Raw genomic sequence first — 26,008 nt, forward strand, 5'->3', positions numbered from 1 at the left:
GGGGAAAATAACCATAAAGTTTTATTGCGAACCAAACAAGGTCACATGATTCAAACATTTTACAATTTTACAGTACATTTATAGTTACATATAAGCATACCTTAAGTTTTTGTTCCATATACATTAAAACTAATACATAGACCTTAAAATATACAAACAAACTTAAATAACCATACAGTCATATTCCATGGAATGTGATGTTCAGACAAACTGGCCCATTTCTGAGCTGTACGATTACTGTACATCCTAGGAGGCTGGAAGACTAAGGTAAAACAGAGGCGTCTGATTCCTTGGTCCAAGTGTGTATCTACACACATTAGCAGCACATCCCTCTAGCACCTTCCACTTGAGTCAAAAAAACAAGTAAAACACACAAAAAAAATGCTCTTTAAATTAGGAAGATAAATGTGCAACTTGATCCCAGATGCGCAACTCAAAGATCACAAAAACATCAGATGCTGACATATTTTAGTGGTTTTAGCGTCACGTTGACTGTATTTATATCTGACACAGACTGACGTGCCAGATCACATGATTTAGATTAAACAAACATGTGTGGAGGGGTGTTAAACCGAAGGCACGCACACACACATCCAATCCATCCAAAACAATGAAGTCTAGCACTGACAATCCTATAAAAGTAAAGAAGCTGGAAATAAATCTCAAGAAAAGAAAAGTACATAACAATTAGGGCTGGGTATTGTGACCAATTCTGCGATTCGATTAGATTCTTATTTTTATGGTTTCGATTCGATTCGATTTCGATTCGATATCGATTAGCTATCAATATTTCATTTAAAATGTTAGTTTTGCAGACATGGGATCCATATTTTGATATAAATGCTGGTAACTGAAACTCTCCTACTTAAGTTTATTACTGAAATACACATCTACATTAATAATAGGGTGCACACAGTTGTTTTTTTTAGTGGAGCAATTCGAAAGATGGCGACACCTTCAGGACGAGAGGTGAATATTCATATCCTCTTACGTGAAGCACGCGCATTAAGAATCGATTCGGGGATTTCGATATCGTTGCGTTAAACTGAAGATCGATTAAAATCGGAGAATCGATATTTTTTACCCAGCCCTAATAACAATCGTCCATCAGCATCAATCTTCTCTCTCTCTTTTTCCCCATCTGTCTCTCTGACACAACCCGGGGTGAAAGCGAAGGAGAAATCGTGCATTTGGATGCAGTCGATGAAGATGACAAGTCTATTTTTAATGTGTAAAACTCAGGCCTTTTAACAAAGGCCTTTTGAGCTGCCGTACGCCATGTGCAAATGTCCCCTATCTGGAGGCAGGGAAATGAGACAGGGTTTGCTTTTCTCATAGTGATGCACTACAGGTGTGATTCCATGGGACAGCGTTTCCATGGTAATGAGCTACAGGTAAGAGTCTATGGGATGGCGTTTCTGCGTCGATGGGCTACAGGTAGGAATCCATGGCAGGGGCGTAAGAGAAGCCTAGGAAAGCCTCGGCCGCCTCGGTAATGCTGGCTGTGACTAGAGCGCTGTCTGGGGAGCAGCCGATTGAATTAGGCACCGGCTCGTCGGTGAACTCGGGGTCGAAGTGCCGCAAGTCATTAGGCCCCGTCTGAAACAAAAACACGTCAAAATTACACAATTGAAATCAACTGATAAGAAGCTGCTATATTTGCATAGCAGGATTCTCTGCATTATCTTATCACAAATCAGCCAGAATGACTAGGTCCTTTTTTATCTATAACACCCAGTGCTATGTGGTAATAACTCAAAGTCAACACAGAAGAGAAGTAGAACGTACCACGTTGGGGTTGAAGGGCGGCGTGAGCTTCTTGGCATTTAGATCATCCCAGTTTATGGGAGAAAAGAACATGTGGTTCTTGATCTCAGTCTACAAAAGTGAAATAGAAGATACATTAGATACAAGAGCAACAAAACTGCTATTTAATATGATATATCTATCAGGACTTGATGCATTTAATAGCAAAAACTATATAAATTATATATATATATATATATATATATATATATATATATATATATATATATATATATATATATATATATATATATATAAATTGCAAGACACTTACAAAGTCATCAGTGAAGCCCAGTCTCTTGGTTCTGTCTTTTTGCAGCAGGCCCTCCAGCAGGTGTCTGGCAGCATTAGATATGTTGGGTTTGAGCTGCAGTGGCTTGTTCAGAATGTTATCATACATTTCCGCTGTGTTACGGCTATAGAACGGAGGCTGTGGAGAAAACATAAAAGCAATCAGCAATCATGTAAAAAGCCAAGTACTCAAGGCAATTCCAATTCAGTTAAACTAATTAGTTAAATACATTCAATTAAAGGCATGAAATCAATTTATTTTGCTGGAATAACTCACCAGGCCATATAACATTTCATACACCACTGCTCCCAAACACCACCAGTCCACCGTCCGGTCATACGGCTGCTTGTGTAACACCTCCGGTGCCAAATACTGCAAGACAGAAGGAAAAACATCAAGATGAGTTAGCTTACAGACTGCAAATGCAATGGCATTGTTTGAAAGCAACTGCATAAAAGTGAATGTTATTTACCTCTGGTGTTCCACAGAACGTTGATGTTGTTCCAGTGGGTTCTATGTTCTCTTTGCACAGGCCGAAGTCGGTCAGGATGATGTGTCCTTGAGAATCCAAGAGAATGTTCTCAGGCTTCAAGTCTCGGTACACTATGTTCAGTGAGTGCAAGTACCCCAAGGCACTCGCGATCTCGGCTGCATAGAACCGCGCACGCGGCTCCAGAAAGCATCGCTCCCGTTGCAAATGATAGAACAGCTATGGAAAGACACAGAGAGAGAGGAGACTGATTAGGCTGTGAATTCCATATCCTGAATGACATACTTAATCAAGGCTTTCTAGACTCCACAATCCCGAACAATGGCAGGAAATGAGAACGTACCCCCCTCCACCCCCCAGCAGCCCCTCAGAGACATCTGTTGAGTTAGACCGAATCTAAACCATCATAGCTGCTAAATCTGGCTCCCCTACCTCACACACTTTCCCCTCCCAGCCATTTCCTGAGGAGAGTTTCCTATTCAGAGCCCAGCCGCTCCTCTTTGCTTCTCATGACAGGATATCCCTTTTCTGTCTGCATCTACCTCACTGTCTCCAACATCTTTGACTATTTTATTTTCTCTTTTGTAAATATTGTTTTACTCCCTACTGTGTGTAACTTAAAAAAATGCAAATGAGATAACATACCTCTCCGCCATTGATGTAGTCCAGTACAAAGTAGAGTTTATCAGCAGTCTGAAAGGAGTAATGCAGGCCCACCAAGAAAGGATGCTTGACATTCTTCAGTAACACGTTGCGCTCAGACATGATGTGTTTCTCCTGAGGTCAGAGGTTAGAGGTCAGGATAAGAGGTCAACCAACCATCTAGAACTACTATGCTGTTATTAAACACATGCATTCTCCAAAGCCCAAAGCAACTGTCACTAAGGAGTGAATTCCCTACCTCTTTCTTCTTCAAGATGGCTTTCTTTTGCAGCACCTTGACTGCATAGAACTTCTCATCGCTCCGGTGGCGGGCCAGAAGAACCTTTCCAAAGCTGCCTTTTCCGATGACCTTGAGGAAGTCGAAGTCTGACGGTTTGGCGGTGGGGTTGGAGGAAGGGCCGAGGTTTATCTGCTGAGAAGGACTTGGCTGGAGAGGAGAGAAAGATGATTAGGCAAAAATGATTCACATATTGTTTTGTAGAAAGATGCATGATGCATAAACGCACACATGCTTTCGTGACATAAATAAACAGATTTACCGGTGGGGAAGGGTTGCTGTTCATCAGCTCAGCATCTTGTGGAGGTGTCAAGTTCAAGATGGACTGAACCTCAGGACTGCAGGAAGAAAAGACCACTGATGATTAGATGCATGGTTTTAACAAAACCAACTTAGCAAACAAAAAAGAGAAATGTCTGAATATGAGAAGTTATAATTATAGTTATATTATTATAGTTATAATTTTATATTACTGCAATAATTATTTTAACAACAATAAAATGTTAAAAAAGTAAAAAAAAAAAAAATATATATATATATATATATATATATATATATTTATACCTATGTTCTATTTTGTGAATAAACACATATTTGTAATAAGTTTGTAAATACATACAATTTCTTTATACATGAATGCATATTTGAAATAAATGTAAACATTAACATTTTCTTTACAGATTTGCATAAAATAAACTTACTGCTTGCATGCATAAGAGTTTGTGGAAAGCTTCTGGATAAAGTCATTCAGTCCCATCTTTCTCTGTTTCATAAAGGCTGCACATAAAAGAAAAAGCAAAGAGAGAGAGAGAGAAAATTTCCATTAAAAAGCTAGATCACTTAATATTCTTCCCATTCTGTGCTAAAGTTGGCTCAGGAGATTCCATTCATCTGAAAGAAAAAAAGCCTACCACTGAGATTAGCTACTAGTCCTCTTGTTTTAGAGTAGGTCAAGTCTGGAGCTGGGACGCCCGTCTCTGTTTGGATTGTCATTGCTGTAGTTTTCCACTCCGGGCCCGTAACCAAAACGACACAAAGCGCTACTGAACCCCTACACAACTGTTCCAACTATTTAAAAGACAGGGGGAGGAGGCTAGATCGTGTTCCGCTAAGAGGCGTGGCTTGGCGTGCGTTCTTAGAGAGGAGGCGTGTCCTGACGCAAGTCTCTGTCTGCGGGGGCGTGGCCTGGCGTATATACCGCAGGTTCTAGCGGAGTCAGCTGTGACGTCTATGAGGGGCCAGCTGTGAGTGAAGGGCACACGAGAACGTAACGCCACAAAATCTGATGTTATGTTACATACAGTTGAAAACAAGATCTTCCCGGATCTAACAAGCTGAGCAGGACTACATGTTCTATTGACAGGAACGTCAAAAGGATTCAAAATTGAATCAAATTTTGATTTGATTCAATCAAAATTGAATCAAATTTTGATTTGATTCAATCAAAATTGAATGAAATCAAATGAATCACTGTATTTCTCTTTTATAAACAAACCTGCCTGCCTTAGAACACTGTCGTAATACAAACAGTCTCGCTGCACATTCTCATTGCTACTTTATCTTAAACTATGCGGTTTTTGCCACAACCCAACCATTTATGAGTTTAAGTCTATTTGAGGCTTAGCTTTTATTATAACTTAATGAGTTGAATGAGTAAGTTTAAACGATATTAATTAATAGTCTGCTGGGGTAGGCTATAGAGTTACATAACTGTGGCAAACTAGGGCATTTCATGATCTTATGTAAATTTCCTGATACGGCTCTAAAATGACAGAAGGGAAGAAAGCAGACGAATGCTTGAATTTTCCTAGAAGCAATGAATTCCTTTAAGTTCGATTCATTTCCGAGAATCGGTTCTTTCGAACGGTTCTTGTCGAACGTCATGATATTGTTATGCCCTGACATCGCGGTGTGGAAATTTACTTAAAATGCTTCACATATTTAACATTTACTACATTTTAATAACGTTATTCGGTCAGTGAGTTAGTTGTGAGTAGACTCAATAACGGCTCCGACCGACTGTTTAGTGAACTAGTTCAGTCGATTCATTAAAAAGACCCCACACAAAAGAAACGGTTTATTCACCGCTAATCCAGTCAGTACTTTTCCAGTGAGTGCTAAAGTTTGGCTCGAGTCCCTTTGCTTTTGTCTCATTCATGCATCATCTGTCACGACGGTTAAAATGGGGCTTTGTGGGGTAAGCTGCAGTGGGACTCATTGACTGATGTGCACACGTGGATGAGAGTTGTTGTGATGAATCAACCGAATCTTTTCTGCTTTATCTTTGCACATGTAACTTACACTTACTTACTGAATAAAATTGTTTACACTTAAGATGTAGCCTAATGCTTGTAATTACAATGTATCTCATTTTGCAGCAGAGTTTTTAATACAGCAGTTCGTGGCACTTAACTCTGTAGAAATTTACAACAAACACATTGGAGTCATCAGCTGTTCTCACGCTAGTATTAGTACAAGAAATGACTAGGACTAGTAACCGAACAATACTGAGTAAATATATATCATGCATACATCCCAAAAAGTTGTGGAAGTTATTTTACATTGTTCAGTGCATGGAAAGCATAATACAACATGAAGACTACAATAAACAACATGCACTTAGTTTTTTTTTATTCTGCTTACAACATGTTGCTCAAACATGTAAGTAATTGGGTAATACTGTTGAATAACCTTTTTATGGTAGAAAAAGATTGAACGCACCTTCCAGATGTTTAAATAAACCGCTAGCCGATGTAAACTATATATAGGCCTATTGTTTATTTTATACATATCACTGGTTTATTATGATTAATGGGTTTTTGAGAAAAGTACAAACCTTTAAGTTCCGCTGAAGTTCTCATTGCGCTGTAAATCCTGACAAGTGTCTTATGAGAGCCGAGACTAGCGTTCCTTATGTTTGGCAAAGGTACAGCCAAGTGCCTGTATCAGACTAAATCGATATAGATATGAGTAAGGTGTTAAAACCGGGTCACTGCCCCTACGGTAACACACCTACAGATGTCTCCAGTGCACCCTAATTATAAGCGGACACCTCCAGTGGAACGGCATTTAAATAAAAAGAGTTCCATAACACAATTCTTCCGCGATAAATTCGGCGAGGTTCAACTTACATGACAGCGGAGAAGTTTGGTCTTTCATAAGGTCAGGAAAGAGCGTAAAGTGCCGCAGACACGCTTGATGAGAAATTTTGGAGGTGAAAGAATTTTCTCAATCCGCCGCATTCCATCAGGGCTTGATCTGACACCGGATATCTGCGGGGCGGAGTCTCTCCAGCCCTCCAACAATGTGCTGCTGTATTTTCATGAGAAGCTGAAGCTAAATGAACATAGGGGCTGTCGGTCAAAACTCTACCTGCACACAGTTTTTGGACATCATTGGCGAGTGCAACTCAATTGAGACCGATAAAGAGACTTTTAATGTGGATATGGAGACTTTTTTTTGTTTGTTTTTTTTTTTTTGCCCAAACGTTTTGTAGTCTTTATGTACTAATTAAGAGAATTTTGATAAAGCAAACACCCCCTATAATTATCCACACCTCTGCAACATTAATTACAATTTAGTAAAGCATGAAAATGATCACACACAAAATACTCAAACACACAATCTTAAAGGGTTCGTTCTCCCCAAAATAAAAACTAGGCCTATGTCATTAATTACTCACCCTCATGTCGTTCCAAACCCGTAAGACCTTCGATCATCTTCGGATCACAAATTAAGATATTTTTGATGAAATCGGAGAGCGCTCAGATCCTCCATAGACAGCAACGCAACTGAAATGTTCCCAGGTCCAGAAACGTAGTAAATACATCGGTAAAACAGTCCATGTGACATCAGTGGCTCAACTTCAGTTTTGTGACGCTATGAGAATCCTTTTTTTGCGCAAAGAAAACAAAAATAACAATTTACTCAACCATTCTTCTCCCCCGAGAACACTCAATGTTGAATGAGATTACATCAAATACGTTCTTAGGTACTCTCTAAAATGGTGGAAGACGTAACTCGCGGGAGAAGAATGGTTGAGTAAATTGTTATTTTTGTTTTCTTTGCGCAAAAAAGGATTCTCATAGCGTCACAAAACTGAAGTTGAGCCACTGATGTCACATGGACTGTTTTACCGATGTATTTACTACGTTTCTGGACCTGGGAACATTTCAGTTGCGTTGCTGTCTATGGAGGATCTGAGCGCTCTCCGATTTCATCAAAAATATCTTAATTTGTGTTCCGAAGATGATCGAAGGTCTTACAGGTTTGGAACGACATGAGGGTGAGTAATTAATGACAGAATTTTCATTTTGGGGTGAACTAACCCTTTAAGACTGGGGCAAATTGTCACACTGTATGAGGTAAGTCATAATGGAAACTATTATTATAGTTGGTTGGAAATTATTACAGAAATTAGTATTATATTACAATAGTTTTAATATAATTTAATATAATATATAATATAACAAAAAACATAAAAGCATTGTTTTGGCCAAAAGATACTTTGCTGTTTATGTAATTTCAATTTATCAACGCATGAAATTAAAATTATATTATATTATAATAAAGGTTTAATCTAATAAAATAAAATAATAATCACAATTCATAGCTAAATTGTAAAAGTAAATGTAAAAATTTACATTGTTTTGGCCCAAAGATACTGTGATTGGACAATTGTATAAAATTCTAACAACTTTGCTGTGTGTTTTTGTGTATAGTCACTGTCATACATTAAACTCCTTGCAGTTCTGTATATTTCACAACAGTGTTACGAAATGTTTTGAAACTTTTCAACTTTAAATTCTCAGTTCAATGCTCCTAATTAGATTCTTTTCCCCTTGTCTCCTTGTGCTCATCATATCATCCAGATTCTGGTCTTTTCTCATTCTTTGTGTAAATAGGAAGTGAATAGAGGTCTGGGAGAGAATAGAGAGACAGAGAGAGCACACAGAGTTCAACAGGGTTTCAGTCCTAAGTGTCCAAACACTTTGTTTATTTATGTTGGAAGATGAGGATTACGTAAAATCTTATTTAAATGCAGCTAAGCACTCAATACAGGACCCAAACATTATGCATACTAATGTGATCTTGGATCATACTCTGGTTTCAAGAGAATTATGCAATTTCCTTCACACACACACACACACATTCACATGAATGTATTCAAATATGTGCGTACACTAACAGACCTGCAGTGACTCTGTCAAGAGAAACTCTGGAGCTTATGAGATCATTTAGACCAATTTAAACTGTGAGTAATATAATATGAACACAAACAAATATATTAAAGATGCAGCTACTGCAGTTACAGATTCTTGTGCCTTCATAGGGATTGTACTACATTACTCAATTATGTGACAGCTAAATGTCAGTGATTGCCCTTATCTCCAGGGTGCTCCGTATTTTGGCATGTTTCGTTAAATGGGAAATCACATTTTATCCAGCTGACCACTCAGGACACTGTCCTCTCTGTACCTGTCCTGGGTTCAGTGTTAAACTATGATAGGACAAAAAGGGAAATGCAGTAGACTGCTTACAGTTAAACTAAAACAGTGTGTATGTTCATTACCAAAAATAAGAGTTTAAGTGTAGTGCCAGATGTATTTGTATCAGGGGAAAGATTACAAGTTGTATCTGAATATAAGTACCTCAGTGTTCTGATTGATTCCAAACTTTCATTTAAGGCGCAGGTTAAAATGGTCTGTAACTGGGTCAGATTTAGTTTATCAAATTTTAGATTTATTCGTGATTATATGTCGTCTGAGGTCGCTTTGATGTATATGCATTCCATGATTATTTCTCATATTACTGTTTAGCTACTTGGTCGCAAGCTAGTATTACTACTCTGAAACCACTAGAGTCAATCACTAACAATCACTAAAAACTCTTGATAAGAAATCAGTTCAGTTTCATCATTGTTCAATATAAAAAAAAATACAATTTGCTAAGCTGGGATAACTTGGTCAAATACGTACATATTTGTCTGCTGTTTAAAACTATACATAGCTTGACTTCACCACTAAAACTGTTTGTGAATATTAGAACAACTGCTCACAGATCTACAAGGGGTGGGGAAAGAGGGGACTGTATTATTCCTCTCAAAAGAAGTCATTTCAGTCAATCTGTATTTTCAGTCAAAGCTGCAAGGGAATGGAACTCCAACCCATCAACGATTAGAAGATTACATACTTTTGGTTCTTTTCAGTCTCATCTTAAAAAATGGTTACTGACAACTCAGCACTGTCAACATCAGTATTGTATTCTTGACAGTAGACTTCCTTGTACTAATTGCGTGTGTGTGTGTGTGTGTGAGAGAGAGAGAGAGAATTTATGTTTCTGTAAGTTTTTTTCTCTCTCTCGTCTTTGTTTTTAGGGTGACCTTTTAACTTTCTGGGGTCTACAGATGAAAAATAGCCTTTTGGGCTAATTATGGCACATTTACAGTTATGTTTATTAATGTGCATTGCCCCTGCAAATAAATAAACTTAAACTTAAAAAAACTTTTCACAGAAATAAGATAAAAGTATTTTTTGCATTTGCCCTTTTTCAGATAAGCTTATCACCCTAAGCTTTAAATGACTGTAATATCTATCCATAGCGTCAGCAACAGACCATTTATGAGTGAGTCATTAATTATGGGCTGTTTGGTCTACTTGAAATCATGAAAAATAAAAACAGCTCACTTCTCATCTACATCAAACAGAAACTGATTTATTTTTTTCTTATTTTTTCACCAAGTATGCATTTATTTGAAAAAATATGGTAAAACAAAAACATAGTGAAATATCATTACAAATTCAAAAAACTTTTTTCTATTGTAATATATTTTAAAATGTAATTTATTTCTGTGATTGATTCCTAATAAATAGAAAGTTCATAAGAACAACATTTATTTGAAATAAACTAAAAAATAAATTAAACTGACCCCAAACTTTTGATCAGTAGTGTTAACTGTTCTTTAAAGTGGTTGGTCTAACATTAAAACTTTATTATGACAATGTACACCTAAATTCCAAATGATATATGAAAACAATATTTTATGTACATTTTATATTTTTGTTTAATATACAGTATTTTAAATATAATATTATTTATTTTCATTTAATTCTTATGAAGTGCAAAATAAAAATAATCTTATATTTAGAGTTTTTATAAAGTCCTTGATGAGAAATGTTAAACAAGCCCAAAATAGAGAAATCATGGCAAATAATGTTCTATCCTTTAAAACTAAAATGGTTTTGTTTTCTTTAAAATCATCCTAGGGAAAATAAAGTAAAAAAGTAAATAAAAATCACCCATATACATAAAATCATAATTCATTATCAGTGTCAGGGGTAGTTTAGCGCATACAATGCATGTTAAGAAGCACTTGATAAATATTCGTGGTGCGTTTCTACCATTATCGGGTGGCATTGGGTGTTTGTAATTGAATAGTGTAGGAGTGTTTTATTCACAGAAGTGCTGTTTTGAGCACTTGCCTAAAAATAGTTATTAAAGGTTCAACTCTAAGCCTACATGGATCAAGGTGATTATGGGTTATGCTTATACCAGCAAGAGAGAAAAACAGGGAGAAGAAACAAAACAACTCAAAAAGAAAGAGAAGGAAGTGCAATGACAGAAAGCAGAAAGATCCTGAAAGAGTTATGAAGGTGAATGAATGAGAAAAGATATACAAAAGAGAGGGAGAGAGTACGGAAATAAGGAAATGAATGAAAGAAACGACTGGTGGAGAAAAACTTACTGGTGTCAGACGGACAGCAATAATCAGACTCAGGGTCTCCATGGTAGTAAAGGTCCATTGCCTGGGGAAAAAAGAAGAAGTAATGTAGGTCAGTGTAATGTGTTTTCAATGAAAACACTCTTTTGTTGTCTTAGTACCGCATGTCTCTTTTGACCTATACACGAGTTTAATGACAGAACGAGGCCTTGGTCCTTGAAAGTGGTAACACTTAATATTAGAATTAGGACTTTGGTTCACTAATAATGTGCTTTAGATTAGTCAGATGAAAGATTTTAAAACAGTTTTATCATGCGTGCACACTCATCAGAGTTAAATTAAGACTTTCAGATGGACACTGTCACATCTGTCTTAATCTACAACTTGCAAAAAATGAAATCATGTGACATCTGGCTTACAGTTTTGCACCCAAGCTGCAAGCTTTCTACATGAAGTGAGCAAGAGCTTGAGAGAGAGAGAAAGACAGAAAGAGCAATTTCCCAAATGCACTTCTTTAATAACCTCCCTGGAGAGCCGGCTAACAGAATACTGAAATATGTGAGGAATAGTATTAACATCTATGCACGTGCACCTACGCTAAACTTTCCTATCCCATGTGTCTCACTGCTCTTTTATCTTGTGTAAACAGCTAAGTGGCTAAAATTAATTTCAGGCAACAAAGAATGAAGAAGAATGGGAAATGAGCACAAAATTCAACAAACAATGCTTCCAGAAATGTGTTTTCTATGTTTGACAACAAGCTTTAGTAACTTATTTTTGTGAAATATTGCACTTGAAAAGTGTGCTTTGTGTTGTAATTACGGTAAGTACGGTATATTTTGATATCTAATGCAATGATACTCATACATTTTTGCATGAGACATTTATTTGTGTGCTGACCTGTGTGCGCTGACGTGGTTGCCATGCCTCCTCGTGCCCGTAAGTGATGAAGGGTCCGTTGCAGATGCAACATTCCAGCAGTACGGGGCTTCCCAGCAGTGGTGACATCGTCCAGGGGCAGATCACATGCCCCTCTGATTCGGCCTCCTTCACCTTACTATCATTGTGATGTCGACTGAGCATCTTCCATTTTCTCATCTGTTGAAAAACACAAATGAGGTAAGCTATTGCACTGACATGGCCTAGTAGTAGTGGTAATAAGACATTTAGTTGAGGGGATTCCAAACTTTCAATGACAAGGACCCTCAAATATGATAAAAATATATCCCCTTGCAAAGAATCCACTTCTTAAATTCTATACTGCAGGGTTAAAAAAAACAACATTTAGTTACCAGCTAAAGTACTACGCCACAATACCTCGCATGAGTAAGCATGATGTGCAAAAACAGCACAATAAAGTATAAATAGAAGCATTTTGTCATCAATGCTGTAGCTCTTGTCATAGGCTTATTTCAGTAAGTAAATAATCAAGTAAATCGAGACATAAATCACCTCAAATCAAAGTTTTAGGGGTGAAATTCACTAAGAATATATTACGCTAATAGCTAATTTTCATGAGCTGACTGCGTTGGTTTAGCACCTGATTCACAGGATAAAATACCTATTTTTGGATAAAAGAAATACCTATTCAAAAGTGTCTGTTTAGCAAATTTTCCTCTAAAGGTCATAGGACTAGATCTAAATTTGACTCAAAGACACAGCTGAAAATGAAGTGTGTGTGTGTGTGTAATTGTGCTGATAAAAGCTCAAGGGTCAGTGAAAGACGTCACTGCAGCGACTCAAACTTATTCTATAATCCACAATAATCAGAAGGACACACACTCACTTTGCTCTTTAGCCTTTGATGCCAAGAATGAAGCACAGATTCCAGGGAATGGTGATCTTGGAACTGTAACTAGCCTTTCTTAAGGGCCTAGTCTTCTGCACACACTCAGCCTGGCCCAAATATTTCAACATCAAAAGCTGCCGATTATGTAAGTGCACTTACAGAAAATGTTAAGATAAAAAAAAGGTTAATCAGCAACTCTTCCCTCCCCTGTCCTACAAACAGTGTGTGAGTTGGCATTTTGCATGCAAGGCTTTACACTGCTATTGTAATCTAAAATCTCTCTGACAGTATTTACCAGGCAGAGATTTTCTAGTCAATACAAAGTCATTATATTTTTGAAGCCCTGGGGTGTGTTTGTGTCTGTTTATGCGTGTAGCTAGGGAGGATAAATCGTACGCTATAACTCTGTTTGAGGAGATTAAACCCAAACTCTTGTATGGGATTGGTCTATGTGGAATTCCCAAAAGGCTTCCTCCCTCTGCATCCCATCATGAAACCCAGCTGGGAACAAACGCTACTGAAAGTCAACATTATAAAAGTATTTATTTAATTATAAAAAAAGTTTTTTATACATTTATAACCAAGCATTAAATATGTTCAAATAATACCAAAGTAAATGTACTTTCTTTGCCATTTGCCATATTTTAAACAATTTAGGTTTCATATTTTTCATACTTCATAGTTCACACTTTTAATTAATTTTACTAAAATACTTAACATTTATTCTGAATTCATAATATGTGCACAATTTAAAGATTACACACTTTAATTACAGTAAAACAGTAATATTGTAAGATATTACTACAATTTAAAATAACCCCTTTAAATGCTATCTTAATATTTTTTATGTTTTTTAAATATATTTTACAATTTATTTCTGTGAAGGAGAAACTGAATTTTCAGGAGCCATTATGCCAGTTTTTATTATTATTATTATTATTATGATTAATTGAAAACATTGGTTCTGCTTAATATGTTTGTGGATATATTTTTCTTTTTCAGGATTATTTGATGAATTTAAAGAAAAACAGCAGTTATTAGAATTTTTTGTAACAATGTATGAGCCTTTACTGACACCTTTAATTGAATTGAATTTAATTTAATCCATTAATTTAATTGAATCCATTTAATGCATCTTTGCTGAGTAAAAGTAATGTTCTTTTTTTTAAGTACTGATACTTAACTTTTAAACAGTAGTGTAAATATTTTATACAATATATTACAATATATCATATTTAAGTGTATACATCAAACTCAATCTATTCTACACAACATTTTTAGCATGCAGTTTTTCATGCCCATAAGAGTTGCACTTTTAAAAAATAATTTGTAATTAATTTATTAATTTATTAATTATAAATGACCATTTATTAATTTCTATAAAGGCTAAAAATATTTTATGAGCGCTTTAGCGTGCAAGTCTTGTCTGTCCAACCCAAATTATCTAAATCATGACATACCATAAAGCTAAGTTGTTTTCACATTAAGCTATATTAATAAATGCAGACAAACCCTGCAATTAAAAGAAAAAAGAAAAAAAATAACATTTTAATTATGAATAATTTTTACCTTTGAAAGGTTTAGCTCAATACAGTGGTCATTTTTGTCCCTGAAGTATAGGGAAGTAAAGCCCTACACGCTAAATCCAGTAAGCATAATTAAACCCGCTCTGAACCAGGAAAGTATTCCATTCCCACAGAATAAGTATTACTTCCCTCCTAAAATCTATTAGCCCGCTGTGCTTCTTTGTAGGAGGATTGCGGAACGATTCAGGAAAGATTACAGAATGATTCAGGCCTTTTCTGCACCAGTACAAAGCTCTCTAAATATAATTGCTCCTTCAAAACGATAAACGGAAAATATTTAAAGTAGGTGAAGGTCATGAACTTCCTTAGAAGAACTTCTACCCAGCTGACACCGCTGGCCCACGCTTGGAAGGTGAGAGGGAATTTGGCTTGGAGCCACCCTCGACTGGCACAGCACCAAAGTTTGCATGCAACATCATAGTTAAAGGCCAGGCGAAAGTCAAGGGGCCCAAAACAGAGATAAAGAATCACCTGAACCAGAGCAGGAGCTCTGACTGGAGCTGACGCTGATGTTGCCATTTTAGAAGGGCCTCTGGTGATAGCACTTCTGTGTGGCGTGTTTTCCCCTGAAACCTGGTAACCATTAGTAACCTAGTAGTAACCTCATTAACCCCAACTAGAGATTCATTGGGGACAAAGGTTTATAGTGCCAGAGACGAGACGCGTGAACAAACAGATAAAAATAGTACTTTGCTAATTGGCTGGCAGTCCAGAAGCCATTATTGTATAATCATGATGCCTTATACAACACAAATGCTGTTGAGTTATTATAACAAGTGTAAAAGTTATTTTATTTCAGCTAGTTCCCAAAACAGCTTTCTCAGTTTTATTTAGTTTAATTTGACGTATTAAATAACTGAAAAAAAAGAAAAAAAGTCAAAATCTAATAAAAACTAATTAAAATGTCAAAAACATAACAAAATGATTAAAACGTTAACTAAAATTAAAAAGTAAGCAAAATAAAAAATAAACATTCTAAAAAAACAGAATCTCAGTGATTTGTAAAATCACACTAACAAAGTCCACAGCATCTCAGCAGGGTTAGGAAAACCGTTGCTTGATCGGTTTGTCAAAACTCGTTCGGCGAGTCAAAGCTCTGGAATTCCAGTCACTGACCTCAAAACAGCTTTAAATTTACGAGAACTAATGACACATGCTCTGGATTGTGGATAGATGGTGGCAGAAGTGTATGTTTTTGTGCTTGTGTTTGCCCAGGGAAACATTTTATAGCTCAAAATTTGCTCTTTCATGGCTCAGGAGACATTTGTTTAAGTTTTATTGTTGTCTCAGACGTTTCTCTTTAGATAAAATAGAAATAGAAGAGAATAAAGCCATGAAATTAGAATATTAACATATGTCAGGTTACTAAGTTTTGGGAGAACGTAATGAGAAATGTTAAGTTCATTTTGACTTTAGATGGAATCAGACCTTTAAAGGCGACATATGACCATTTCTCAGGGGATAAATCTAAAAAGGCAACTTGAGCAAATGTCTTTTTGTGCTCCATTTAATCCCATTGCCAAGACCACATGTCATTTTTTACCCTATGGCTTTCTTTGTTTTGCTTTTTTTTGTCTATACAATGAATGTCAATGGGTTCCAGTGTTGTTTTGGACTCAATCTAAAAAAGATAAAAACTTTCTAAAAAATGTATAATTGTTTTTCAGCAGAAGTAATAAATTCATAGAGGTTTGGAATGACATGAGGAGGGTGAGTACATGATGCCAGAATTTACATTTTTGGACAAACTGTTTATATGACTGTCTAAAATAAACAAATGAGATATTGAAAATGTCTAATTTTGTCAGCTGACTTCACTTTAAACACTCTACATTGAAGAGTTTAATCAGAGAGTTAATATAATCATCATGACAGGAACAGTCTGCTTCATTACTTTGTTTGGTATTTTAATATGAAATATTACATTTGCCTAAAATCTTTGTATTAAATATTCTTTCTTATAATACAAAAATTCATTTATTTGTATAGGACTTTTTACTTTTTTTCATTTGTTGCTTATTTTCGTCAACTGTTATAAAAATCTTTTATTTTCTCTCAAATTTTCCATGGACCCCCACTTTTTAATGTATTATAAAAATGTGTCAGTCGAACAAGATGAGATGCTGGAAATCTCAGAATCACTACTGAAGGATGAATATATGCATGAATAAACATTTGACAGATACCCGAAAAGTTAATAAACAGACATGAGGAGGCCCTCTACACTGAAGAGTTTAATCAGTCATAACCAATCAGGCACTTAATATAATCATCACGACGGGAACAATCTGCTTCATACAATAATAATTCAGCAGATCCTCCAAATAAATCACATAGGATCTCATCTCAGGCTCACTGAAGCACTGAAGGCCAGCGCAATGTGGTCAATCAAACTTCATGCTCATTTCAACCTGATGAAACCTGGCACTATAAAAATTGTCCCTGCGTGTGTGCGTTTGTGTGATCCGCAGACCTCATGAGCGATGAGTCATCGGCGCAACCCCCCGCTCCTTGCATCTTTCTGCCACATTAATTCCACAAACACACAAAAACAAGCACACATACCCCCATGCAGAGCGAGAAGGAGCCCCACTGCTCTCCATATTTTCACAGGGCATGAAATAAAAATCCTTCCAGGCAACATCTACTGTAAAACACGATCATGTTCCTCCTAAAGAGTCTATAAAACAAAACAAAGGAAACATAATACAGATCCATCACCAGCCTGGGTTACCGGGGGAGAGTTTGGAAGGACTATAACTATAAAATCAATCCTCAGCTGTTGCTTTAGCATTATAATAATTAAAAGGATGACTGATTAGAGGTAGATCTGAGCTGACAGTGATAATGAAGGCAGGTTATGAGGATGAACAGAATTTGATATTGCTCTCAGGTTGCTGAATGAATTCAGTCATTCATAGACGCTGATGCCGCTGAGGTTCCTGCGATTCCATCATTCGCACCGTGATACACGTTACATAACTTCAGCCTCGAGACCGACTGGACACAAAGTGATGTGTCATCTCTCTCGCTTTTTCACTCTCCCATAATATTTCCTCTTCTCCTCTCCCATTCTCCCTGTCAGGACACATATATTTTTAACCCAAACTAACCTTGATATACAAGCCGCCCATTGTTGCTCCTACACAGAATTCATGAATAAGACAGCTCAGGCATTAGTTCTCTGGTTATTTGAGAACTGTTTGTGGCAAAGCAGAGGAGAAGTAGGCAAGAGGTTATCAAATCAATCAAACACAAAATTCAACCAACCTCAGATGGCTACAAGTTTAGCCATTGTTATGTAATCGACACTGTCTCTCTATCTATAGTGCTGCAAATACACCAACATATAAGAGAAAGCAAGATATAATACAACTAGGTTAATAGGTTGCATAAAATAATGAACTTAAAATTTTAAAGATGGAAATCATATTAGTTAGATCAGGCATTTTCAAAATTAAATATGACTTGTAAGGGACCCCTTTACTAAAAAAAATCTGCTCTGTAAAAAAAGTGTCATATTATAAAAATAAAAGTAAAACAAATTATTTAAAAAATTATTAAAATAAAAATGTAGACTTATTTACTTTGTATTGAATTTTAATATGAAAATATTCAATAAATGTGTCAAAAAATCTTTGAATTAAAATTCTTATTATATTATATTTGTTTTATATATCTTATATATTACAGAAACAATTTCAATTCAATTAAAACTTATTTGTATAGCACTTTTCACGTTTCATATTGCTTGCGTGTTTCATAAAATATGTTTCATAAAATGCATTTTATTTTCTCTGAAATTTTCAACTTACACTCTCAAATCCTCTTGCAACTCCTGAATTAGTTTATTTATCACAATATCAGATTAATTGAACCTGAAATTTTTAATATTTTCAAAAACATTTTCAGTGCAAGTAAGGATTTTTCCATGTAAAATTAAAAACTGGCAATTTATTAAAGAATATTCAGGTGTTTCTTCAGGTTTTCCTTTCTCTGTTCAAAATGTTTCACACATTTATTTTTTTTAAATAATGTTTTAATTGTCAATTTGGTACACAATTTATAGATTTATGCTGTGTCCTCACATCACATTCCATTAGTCTTCTGCAATGTCCAAACAAAAGCCTGTTACTTCCTGATTTAACTGAAGTATTAGCAATGGATAAAGTGAATTCTGTGATGTTTTGTAATGTTAGTTGGTTTGTGTCACTGTAAAACATTCCATCATGTTTGACAAATCACAGAAATCGGTATGACATCAAAATTTCAAATTGACGCCTTATGTAAGCTAACATTATTCCTCACTGAGCAATGCCTAAGTTTAGCTCTTAATTTCCATTATGTTAGCTTCCAAACTATTAATTTTCATGCCATTGTGTAATTAATCAAATTATATGCTTCTGCAGTTAAAGTACCGCAGCACATTTCTGAAAGTTTGCTGTACAAATGCCTTCCTAAATAACAACACATACAATACAATGTATTTCAAACTGCTTGTCTGTTACATAAACTGAGGGCACATATAGAGAGCAGTAATGCTGTCATGTGTGATCTCTCTCTCTCTCTCTGCAGGGACGACTGAGATACAGACTCCCCTGAGCTGTGTGTCATCTCTCTAATACTCACTGTCTCTGAGAGCCAATCAAACATTCAGGGGAGCAACTGTGGAAGAAAGTGAGAGAGCGCTCAACTCAGCTAACCTAGTCCAACCCTGGGAAGCTGTTTAGCATTGCTAAATGGAAAGACAACATGCTCAGCCTCTTATGCATCCCTACGGCACGCTAAGATTAAAATCTTGCACCGCAAGCGATCAGAACAAACAAGCAAAATGGGGGGAAAAAAATGATATTAAGAGCATTTTTAGGTCCTGAAGTATGGGTGGCGTAGAAATGATTAGACCCTGTTTATGATTGCGATTCTCTTCACATCTGCTGTAAAATGCAACAGAATAGATATCTGAGGTTATTTCAGTCCGAATCACTACAAAAAGTTAATTACATCAATTCTTCAATTTCTATTTCTATAGCTCTTTGTTTTACTTATTTATTGTATATATATTTTTTTATTTATAAAATCTTTGTATTTTATATATTTTCTTATAAAATATTGGTGTTCTATATCTTATATATTATAGAAACATTTTGAGTTCAATTGAAATGTATTTGTATAGCACTTCTTTTTTAATTTTTTGCTCATTTGTTCAATTGTTTAATAAAAATCCTTTTATTTTCTCTCAAATTTTCTATGGACCACCTAAAACCCACTTGTGGACCCTAGTTTGAAAACCCCAAATTAGATAATCACAAAGTCAGATTTAAGTGAACAGGGGAAGTTTTAAAAAAAAACTTAAGTGCAAGTGGGTATTTTGCTATATATCCAGGTAAAATTGGCAATTAAAGAATATCTCATGGAGCATGGAGCCTTTTGTATGCTTTCCTTTCTCTCATTAAAATGTCTTCTTGGGAATCATCTTTTAATTGGTTTAAAAGTTTCTTAAATTTTTATCTGAAAGCTCTAAGTTCCAATAAAACAGCAAAAATATACAACACTGTAATTTTAAATTATTATTTAAAACTTGTCTGTCAAGCAAGGCTCAAGATTGAAAGTTTAGAATCACTCCTGAAGAATGAATATATGCATGAATAAACAATTAACAGATGACCGAAAAGTTAATAAACAGACAGTTTTCTGACCTTGCATGTCTTGTTCTTGTCAGTCTGGCAAGGTGTGCACGGGGCACAGGGCTGACAGAGAGGGCTGGGGGGGTGAGGGAGGTAATATCCTCCAGGACTGTAGTGGCAGCAGCCGTAAGGAGCTGGGAAGTGTGTGTACCACAGGTCCTGGCCTTCCTGACATTTCGGACATGGAGACAGCAAGTCCTTAGCCTGGACCTTCTCCACATTAACTTTCGGATTCCTCATCCACCTGCGCACCTAGAGGCAAAACATGAAAGAGTTTTACATCTGTGCATTATATAATGGGTGGTGGTAGAAGTTGATTAAAAGGCTCAAGGGTTGGTAACCAGTAAGTTGGTGGTTAACTTGACCTGGAGTAGGAACCTAACACACTAAGTCCAGGAAACAAATTCCATGAAATGCTTATGAAACCATGTTTTGTATTAACAACATCTAAGTTGGATGTAGATATAAAATCTCAGAGGAAGGTGTTTATAGCTCAGGATATCTAATGGCATTCTCAGAAAGTTTGTCTTAAGAACCACCTTTGCATCTGATATTCCTCTGAAAACTTCTAAGAATACCTGACTTTAAAAATAATGTAAAATACAATGAAAGTGAAATTAAATAATTTATATTTATATAAATATATAATTCTTAATAGTCCCAAGATAAAATAATGTAAAGTATAAAAATAATATGACATAAAATAACATTAAATAAAGAAATAATTTTATATGAATGTATGGCTAGTACAACTCAAATTATTTGGTCTTTTTGACTTTTTTTTCCAGTTTTGTGACATTAAAATCTCTTCTGATACTGCAGATGAGACATGTGACACTGCATAAGTGAAAGTTTCAATCTACACCCCATTTAATATTAAAGAGATCTTATTTGTGATTTTGCTTCATGTGGGATGGAGTATTTTTTGCAGCAAAAGGCTCTTGTGAAACCCAGTTGTCAAACACCATATTTTTCAAAGTAGACAATTATAATTTTTCATCATGTGAAAACATCTTGAATTGTTTAAGGCAATGTGAATATGAATTTTGGATTGGTGCATTTGTTCCTGTATTAAATGAGGCGTCTCAGGGCTGTGCCCGTGTATGTCTTTACAAGCTAAACAATGAAATCTGAAAGGCATCCTCCAAATCACCAGCAGTGCCTGACTAAAAGAGGCAGGGCACAGGATCGTATGTCTTCTTTGTAGTTTACAATGTATTTAATTACTTCAATCCCTTGAGTGAAAAGCAATTTTCTAGGCCCCAGGAAATCCTGCACCTCACGGCGAGCACAGGCCGAGAGATTTCCACTTCTCACTTCATTTCATACAGCTGGCAAACAACCAGATGAGAAAACAATCTCAAAGCTCTATACGATCAAACCTTTGTCTTTTTTTAGAATGAAGGAAACAAAGGAGAAAAAAAATCCTGAAATGAATGAAAATGTCAATGTCTCACATACATAAACAGTTACAGCATATAGTCACAGATCCTAACCATTCACTGCTCTCTTCCTGTCTCTCTTCTTTGATCGGATTTTCAAAGTTATGTCATCGTATGTTGTCACACTAGCATTCAGAGTCTCTTTGCTTAAGCTTCAAAGACCTTAATCTTCTCTTCTTAAAAGAAATAATAAATATAAAAAAATAAATAAAAAAATATGAATAATAAAATTCAATCTCAATTCAATTTAATCAATAATTTGCCATGTCATATTAATTACATTTAGTGAGTTTTAGTGAACAAATATAATATTTTGGCTGACAAGAAATTGAAGCATATATTCAAAGATTTTATATATTAATCTTGTCTCATCTCATCTCATTTGACATGCAGTAGCCATGTCAGTGTGTTATTGTTATGATCTGCACATAAATCATTCTTTACAGGAATCAAACACTGAAGCAGTGGCAAGTAAATAAACCACTGCAAATAAAGGCTCTACTCAGCAACCCACCAAACTTTAGTCACTAGAGAAAAACAACAGTGTGTGTGTGTGTGTGTGTTTGTGTTTGTGTGTTGCTCAGTGCACAGAGCAAGTTAACAAACCCACAAATCAAAACACACAGCACCCTCCAGTTGTGTTAATGCAACACACGTACGAGACAACACTGCAAGCTGACCTACAAAAGACAAACATCAACCTTGGCACTCCAGAAGATTCTTTCTCTCTCAGTCTCGGTGTACACATAAATACATCATAATCCAACAAAACCATCTCACTGAGTCACTCTCTGACACTCCATCTGCTGTGTGTGTATGTAGGAGTCTGGACTCAATCCCAAACCACACACACTTTCTCGCCTATAACCAAAACAAATATATTATATTTAAATAAATAACTCCAAACATGTTCAGATTGGCCATAACGACAGTCACAAATCAAGCTGGAATAGCAATTTCATTTTTGTTCAATTGCAAACAAAAGAAATCCATAAATAATCTCAACACTAATGTCAAATGAGATTGAAAAACTTGCGTTCATATTTATAACTGAAAGTCAATCTCACAGCCATGACACAAACAGCACATTATGTATATATGAAATATATACCACAACCATATTGGCTTTTGGCTGATGTTAGAGATATTGTAATATTGATTGATACTGGATATTGACATTTCCTCTATCTGTACATTTAGGTTTCCATTTGTTGTCATCTAATGCTCACTTAATCTTTAAAAGCAATACTAATTGAATAAAATAAAAAAATTTTATTTATTTATTTTTTTAAAGCAGTAATAATTGAACAACTAAATAATTAAACACTTGTTAAATGTAATATCTTGCAAATATCAAAATGAATATACATGTTTCCTAGTGAACATTATAATGCTTTGATGCCTAAATTAATTTCTGGCATTTAAAATGATTCATTGTAATTTGTAGTATTTTATATATATTTTTGCATATTTTATCTATACATTTTATAATTTTTTTAATATATTTTATTATTTATTTAGATTAAAAAAATATATATTTTAATAATATTTATTTTATTTCAATATTTATTTGTTTACATTTTTATTTACTTACCTACTTATATAAGATACTACATACTTTTAATTTTGCTCATAACATGAAAATAATTATTGACTACTGACTAAATTTTGTATCCCTATCCAAAAATCATAAACACAATGACTGCAAATAACCACAAGCATACATACATGCATATATTTTTTATCCATAAACAGATAAATATACATATTTCTCTTCCTCCATAGAGAAAAATACTTTTAAACCCTTAAAACATTTCTATGGAAATGACTTGAGCCCGATTCAAACTAAATTCATCCACTGTGCAACATGTCAGAGCATGTGCATTACCCACCAGGACACGTCTCCAACTGAACAGCACTTTTAATCTACACAAGCCACAGATGTTCTGCACCCAGCATTTTCACACACTCACCTTCCTCTTGACAAACTGGAAGGCAGAGCACTTCTTAAAGGAGAAAGACTGTTTCTCTGCATTATGGACCAGCCTCATGGCCTCTGGCCGGCCCGCGCACTCTGCGGACCCCAGAGTGATGCCTTTGAGAGGGACGAGAAGGTGAAAACATCATTATGAGCTCTTCTGTGTTGCCTGAAGCAATTACAACATTGCAAATCTGTGATATCTGTTGCCTGACAAGCACATGTGTGTGTGTGTGTGTGTGCATGCCTGTGGCCATACCTGTGTTGTCGTCCTCCTCGGTCCAGGTTGTTATGATTGTCACTGCTGACCGATGATATCAGCGCTGTGCTGATGCCGCGAGTCCGTCCCGATGATGCTGCTGGATTTCACAGCATGTCTCTGCAGCACCACCACTGTGTAAGTGTGAGTGTGTGTGTGTGAGAGAGAGAGACAGACAGAATGAGATGGAGCTGAACAGACAACATGTCAATGTGACAGAGAGAGAGTGTTGCAATTGGAGAGAAGCGCACCTTCCTCCCTGCCCTCTCTCTCTCTCTCTGTAGCTCTTCGTTCTTCTCCGAAGGCACGATACACTCTCTCTCTCCTCCTCCTCCGCCACTTCCCCCCTGCGTTTTCTGCAGAAACAGATGCTCTCTCTATCGCAGCGTCTCTCTCTCCATCCCACCCTCCCCGCTGCTTTGATTGTGTGAATGGAAGGATGGGCGAAGGATGAATGAAGGCTGATGGATTGGATGGGTGTGTTTAGCCTGACCAGTGCCGTTACAGGAACCGCTGCAGTGCTGCAACCCTCTTCTGACTCACGCACACAGCATCTCTCAGGTTCTTCTTCTCTCAGTCCTACCTGTCTGTTTTTCTGGATTCTCTTGGTCAAGAATTATTTATGAATGAGTGGGGGTGAATGAGTCAACAGGTTCGTCATCCTGCGAGCAGCGGATGTCACACATCTGCAGGGAGAGGGAATGAAAGATAATGAGGGGAGAATCGATATACTGAGTTAAAGATATAATGACAGAGATCCATCAGCTCCTTGTTCTTCTGAGTCAGTGGTAAGTTAATCAGGATGTTGACAAAATTCAAAAAAAGATTCAAAATGGCAGCATTTAGGGACCTTATTTTTTGGTAAATATGTTACTTTGCTTTTACAAAATAAACCAAACCAAGTAAGAATGGACATTTAGGAATTTCCCTCAATAATGGTTATAATATATATATATATAATACTGTAACATAAAACATTTTCCAAACCACCCCACCTAAAATAAAATACAACATAATTAATAGTAATAAATATTACTATAATTATAAACAATAACAATGCAATAAACAATGCAATGTAATAATCTATATAATTATTAATCGTTAAATTGTATAAAACAATATTTATATGTTGTATGCTGTACTATATATTATATATATATATATATATATATATATTTTTTTTTTTGTACAGCATACAACATATCAATATTTATTGTCTTATACAATTTAACGATTAATAATTATATAGACTATTACATTGCATTGTGTGTATATATATATATATATATATATATATATATATATATATATAATAAACAGGCAAGCAAAAATAGCAACTAAACTGTCATATTTTATGAATTGACAGTTTCAAGTAGCCTGGCACTGTGTGTAGTGACTAATTTTTATTCATCAAGTGAACACAGCTGGAAAATAATTTTGTGAAATCTCAGTGGTCATTTACTTGATTTGTGTGGATGACAAACCTTGTGTAGCGTATATGGCTCTAAACCTACATCAAAGAAATCTGAATCCCACCAACACACACAAAAAATATTTTCTTCTTTTTGGAGATGACAGAAAGATAAAATGCCATACAAAGGCAATTTCACAAATTACAGATAAGGAGAAAATGCATTTCCTATCTTGACTGTGAGAGCTGTCTGATTCACTATAACAGACCAGATCCTTTTATTCGAGAGCCAACCTGCGAAAGAAAGAAAAATGTCTTTCATCCTGGACAAAAGAGCTATTCATTTTATGCATATCACTGATCTTGCTGTCTGCTCTGCCCAATCAAACCCAAAATACCCTACAAAGAGCAAGAAGCCACCAAAGAATAAACTGCTGTTGGAAAATTTGATTATTATATGCGTTTCATGGCTCACGCTCTTCATTTTTCATCAAAAAACTGGTGTTGCATCAGTTTGAGCAGTGAAATGAGTCTCATATAATCTGTCAGATATAATCAGTTGCTCTGTGAAATATCAAATATATGAAAAGCGAGCGATTTCAGATATCCAT

The 26,008-nt window shown here is 35.7% G+C and overlaps 1 protein-coding gene across 5 annotated transcripts; it reads right to left on the minus strand.

Annotated features, from left to right (window-relative positions):
* LOC306859788 (serine/threonine-protein kinase Sgk1) lies at window positions 1-24,268 on the minus strand. Of its 5 annotated transcripts, XM_079401045.1 has the most exons (14): window positions 23,987-24,268; window positions 23,723-23,844; window positions 20,320-20,559; window positions 12,149-12,346; window positions 11,273-11,333; window positions 4,230-4,305; window positions 3,791-3,866; window positions 3,490-3,678; window positions 3,234-3,365; window positions 2,571-2,807; window positions 2,375-2,470; window positions 2,081-2,236; window positions 1,789-1,878; window positions 1-1,599 (listed from the first exon to the last, which is right to left on the minus strand). In XM_079401045.1, the coding sequence occupies exons 2-14, from the start codon at window positions 23,798-23,800 to the stop codon at window positions 1,432-1,434; spliced, it is 1,797 nt and encodes a 598-aa protein (XP_079257171.1). In that variant the 5' UTR covers window positions 23,801-23,844; window positions 23,987-24,268; the 3' UTR covers window positions 1-1,431. The 5 variants fall into 5 exon arrangements, with proteins under 5 accessions (XP_079257171.1, XP_079257175.1, XP_079257173.1 ...); XM_079401049.1 differs by lacking the exons at window positions 11,273-11,333; window positions 12,149-12,346; window positions 20,320-20,559; window positions 23,723-23,844; window positions 23,987-24,268 and adding exons at window positions 6,365-6,478; window positions 6,660-6,788; XM_079401047.1 differs by lacking the exons at window positions 11,273-11,333; window positions 12,149-12,346; window positions 20,320-20,559; window positions 23,723-23,844; window positions 23,987-24,268 and adding an exon at window positions 6,660-6,788.
* Window positions 24,269-26,008: the final 1,740 nt, after the last annotated feature.

The sequence above is a fragment of the Barbus barbus genome (assembly GCF_936440315.1).
Source record: "Barbus barbus genome assembly, chromosome: 40".
Lineage (NCBI taxonomy): Eukaryota > Metazoa > Chordata > Actinopteri > Cypriniformes > Cyprinidae > Barbus > Barbus barbus.

Bases quoted from the DNA above. Each gene is read 5' to 3' on its own strand.
- LOC306859788 (XM_079401045.1), bottom strand. From the start codon at position 23,800: ATGAGGCTGGTCCATAATGCAGAGAAACAGTCTTTCTCCTTTAAGAAG. The intron at 4,306-11,272 runs GTAAGTTTTTCT...TTTTATGTGCAG, and splicing joins TTGCTGTCCGTCTGACACCA to CCTTTATGAAACAGAGAAAG. The intron at 2,808-3,233 runs GTATGTTATCTC...GTCTTTCCATAG, and splicing joins ACTACATCAATGGCGGAGAG to CTGTTCTATCATTTGCAACG.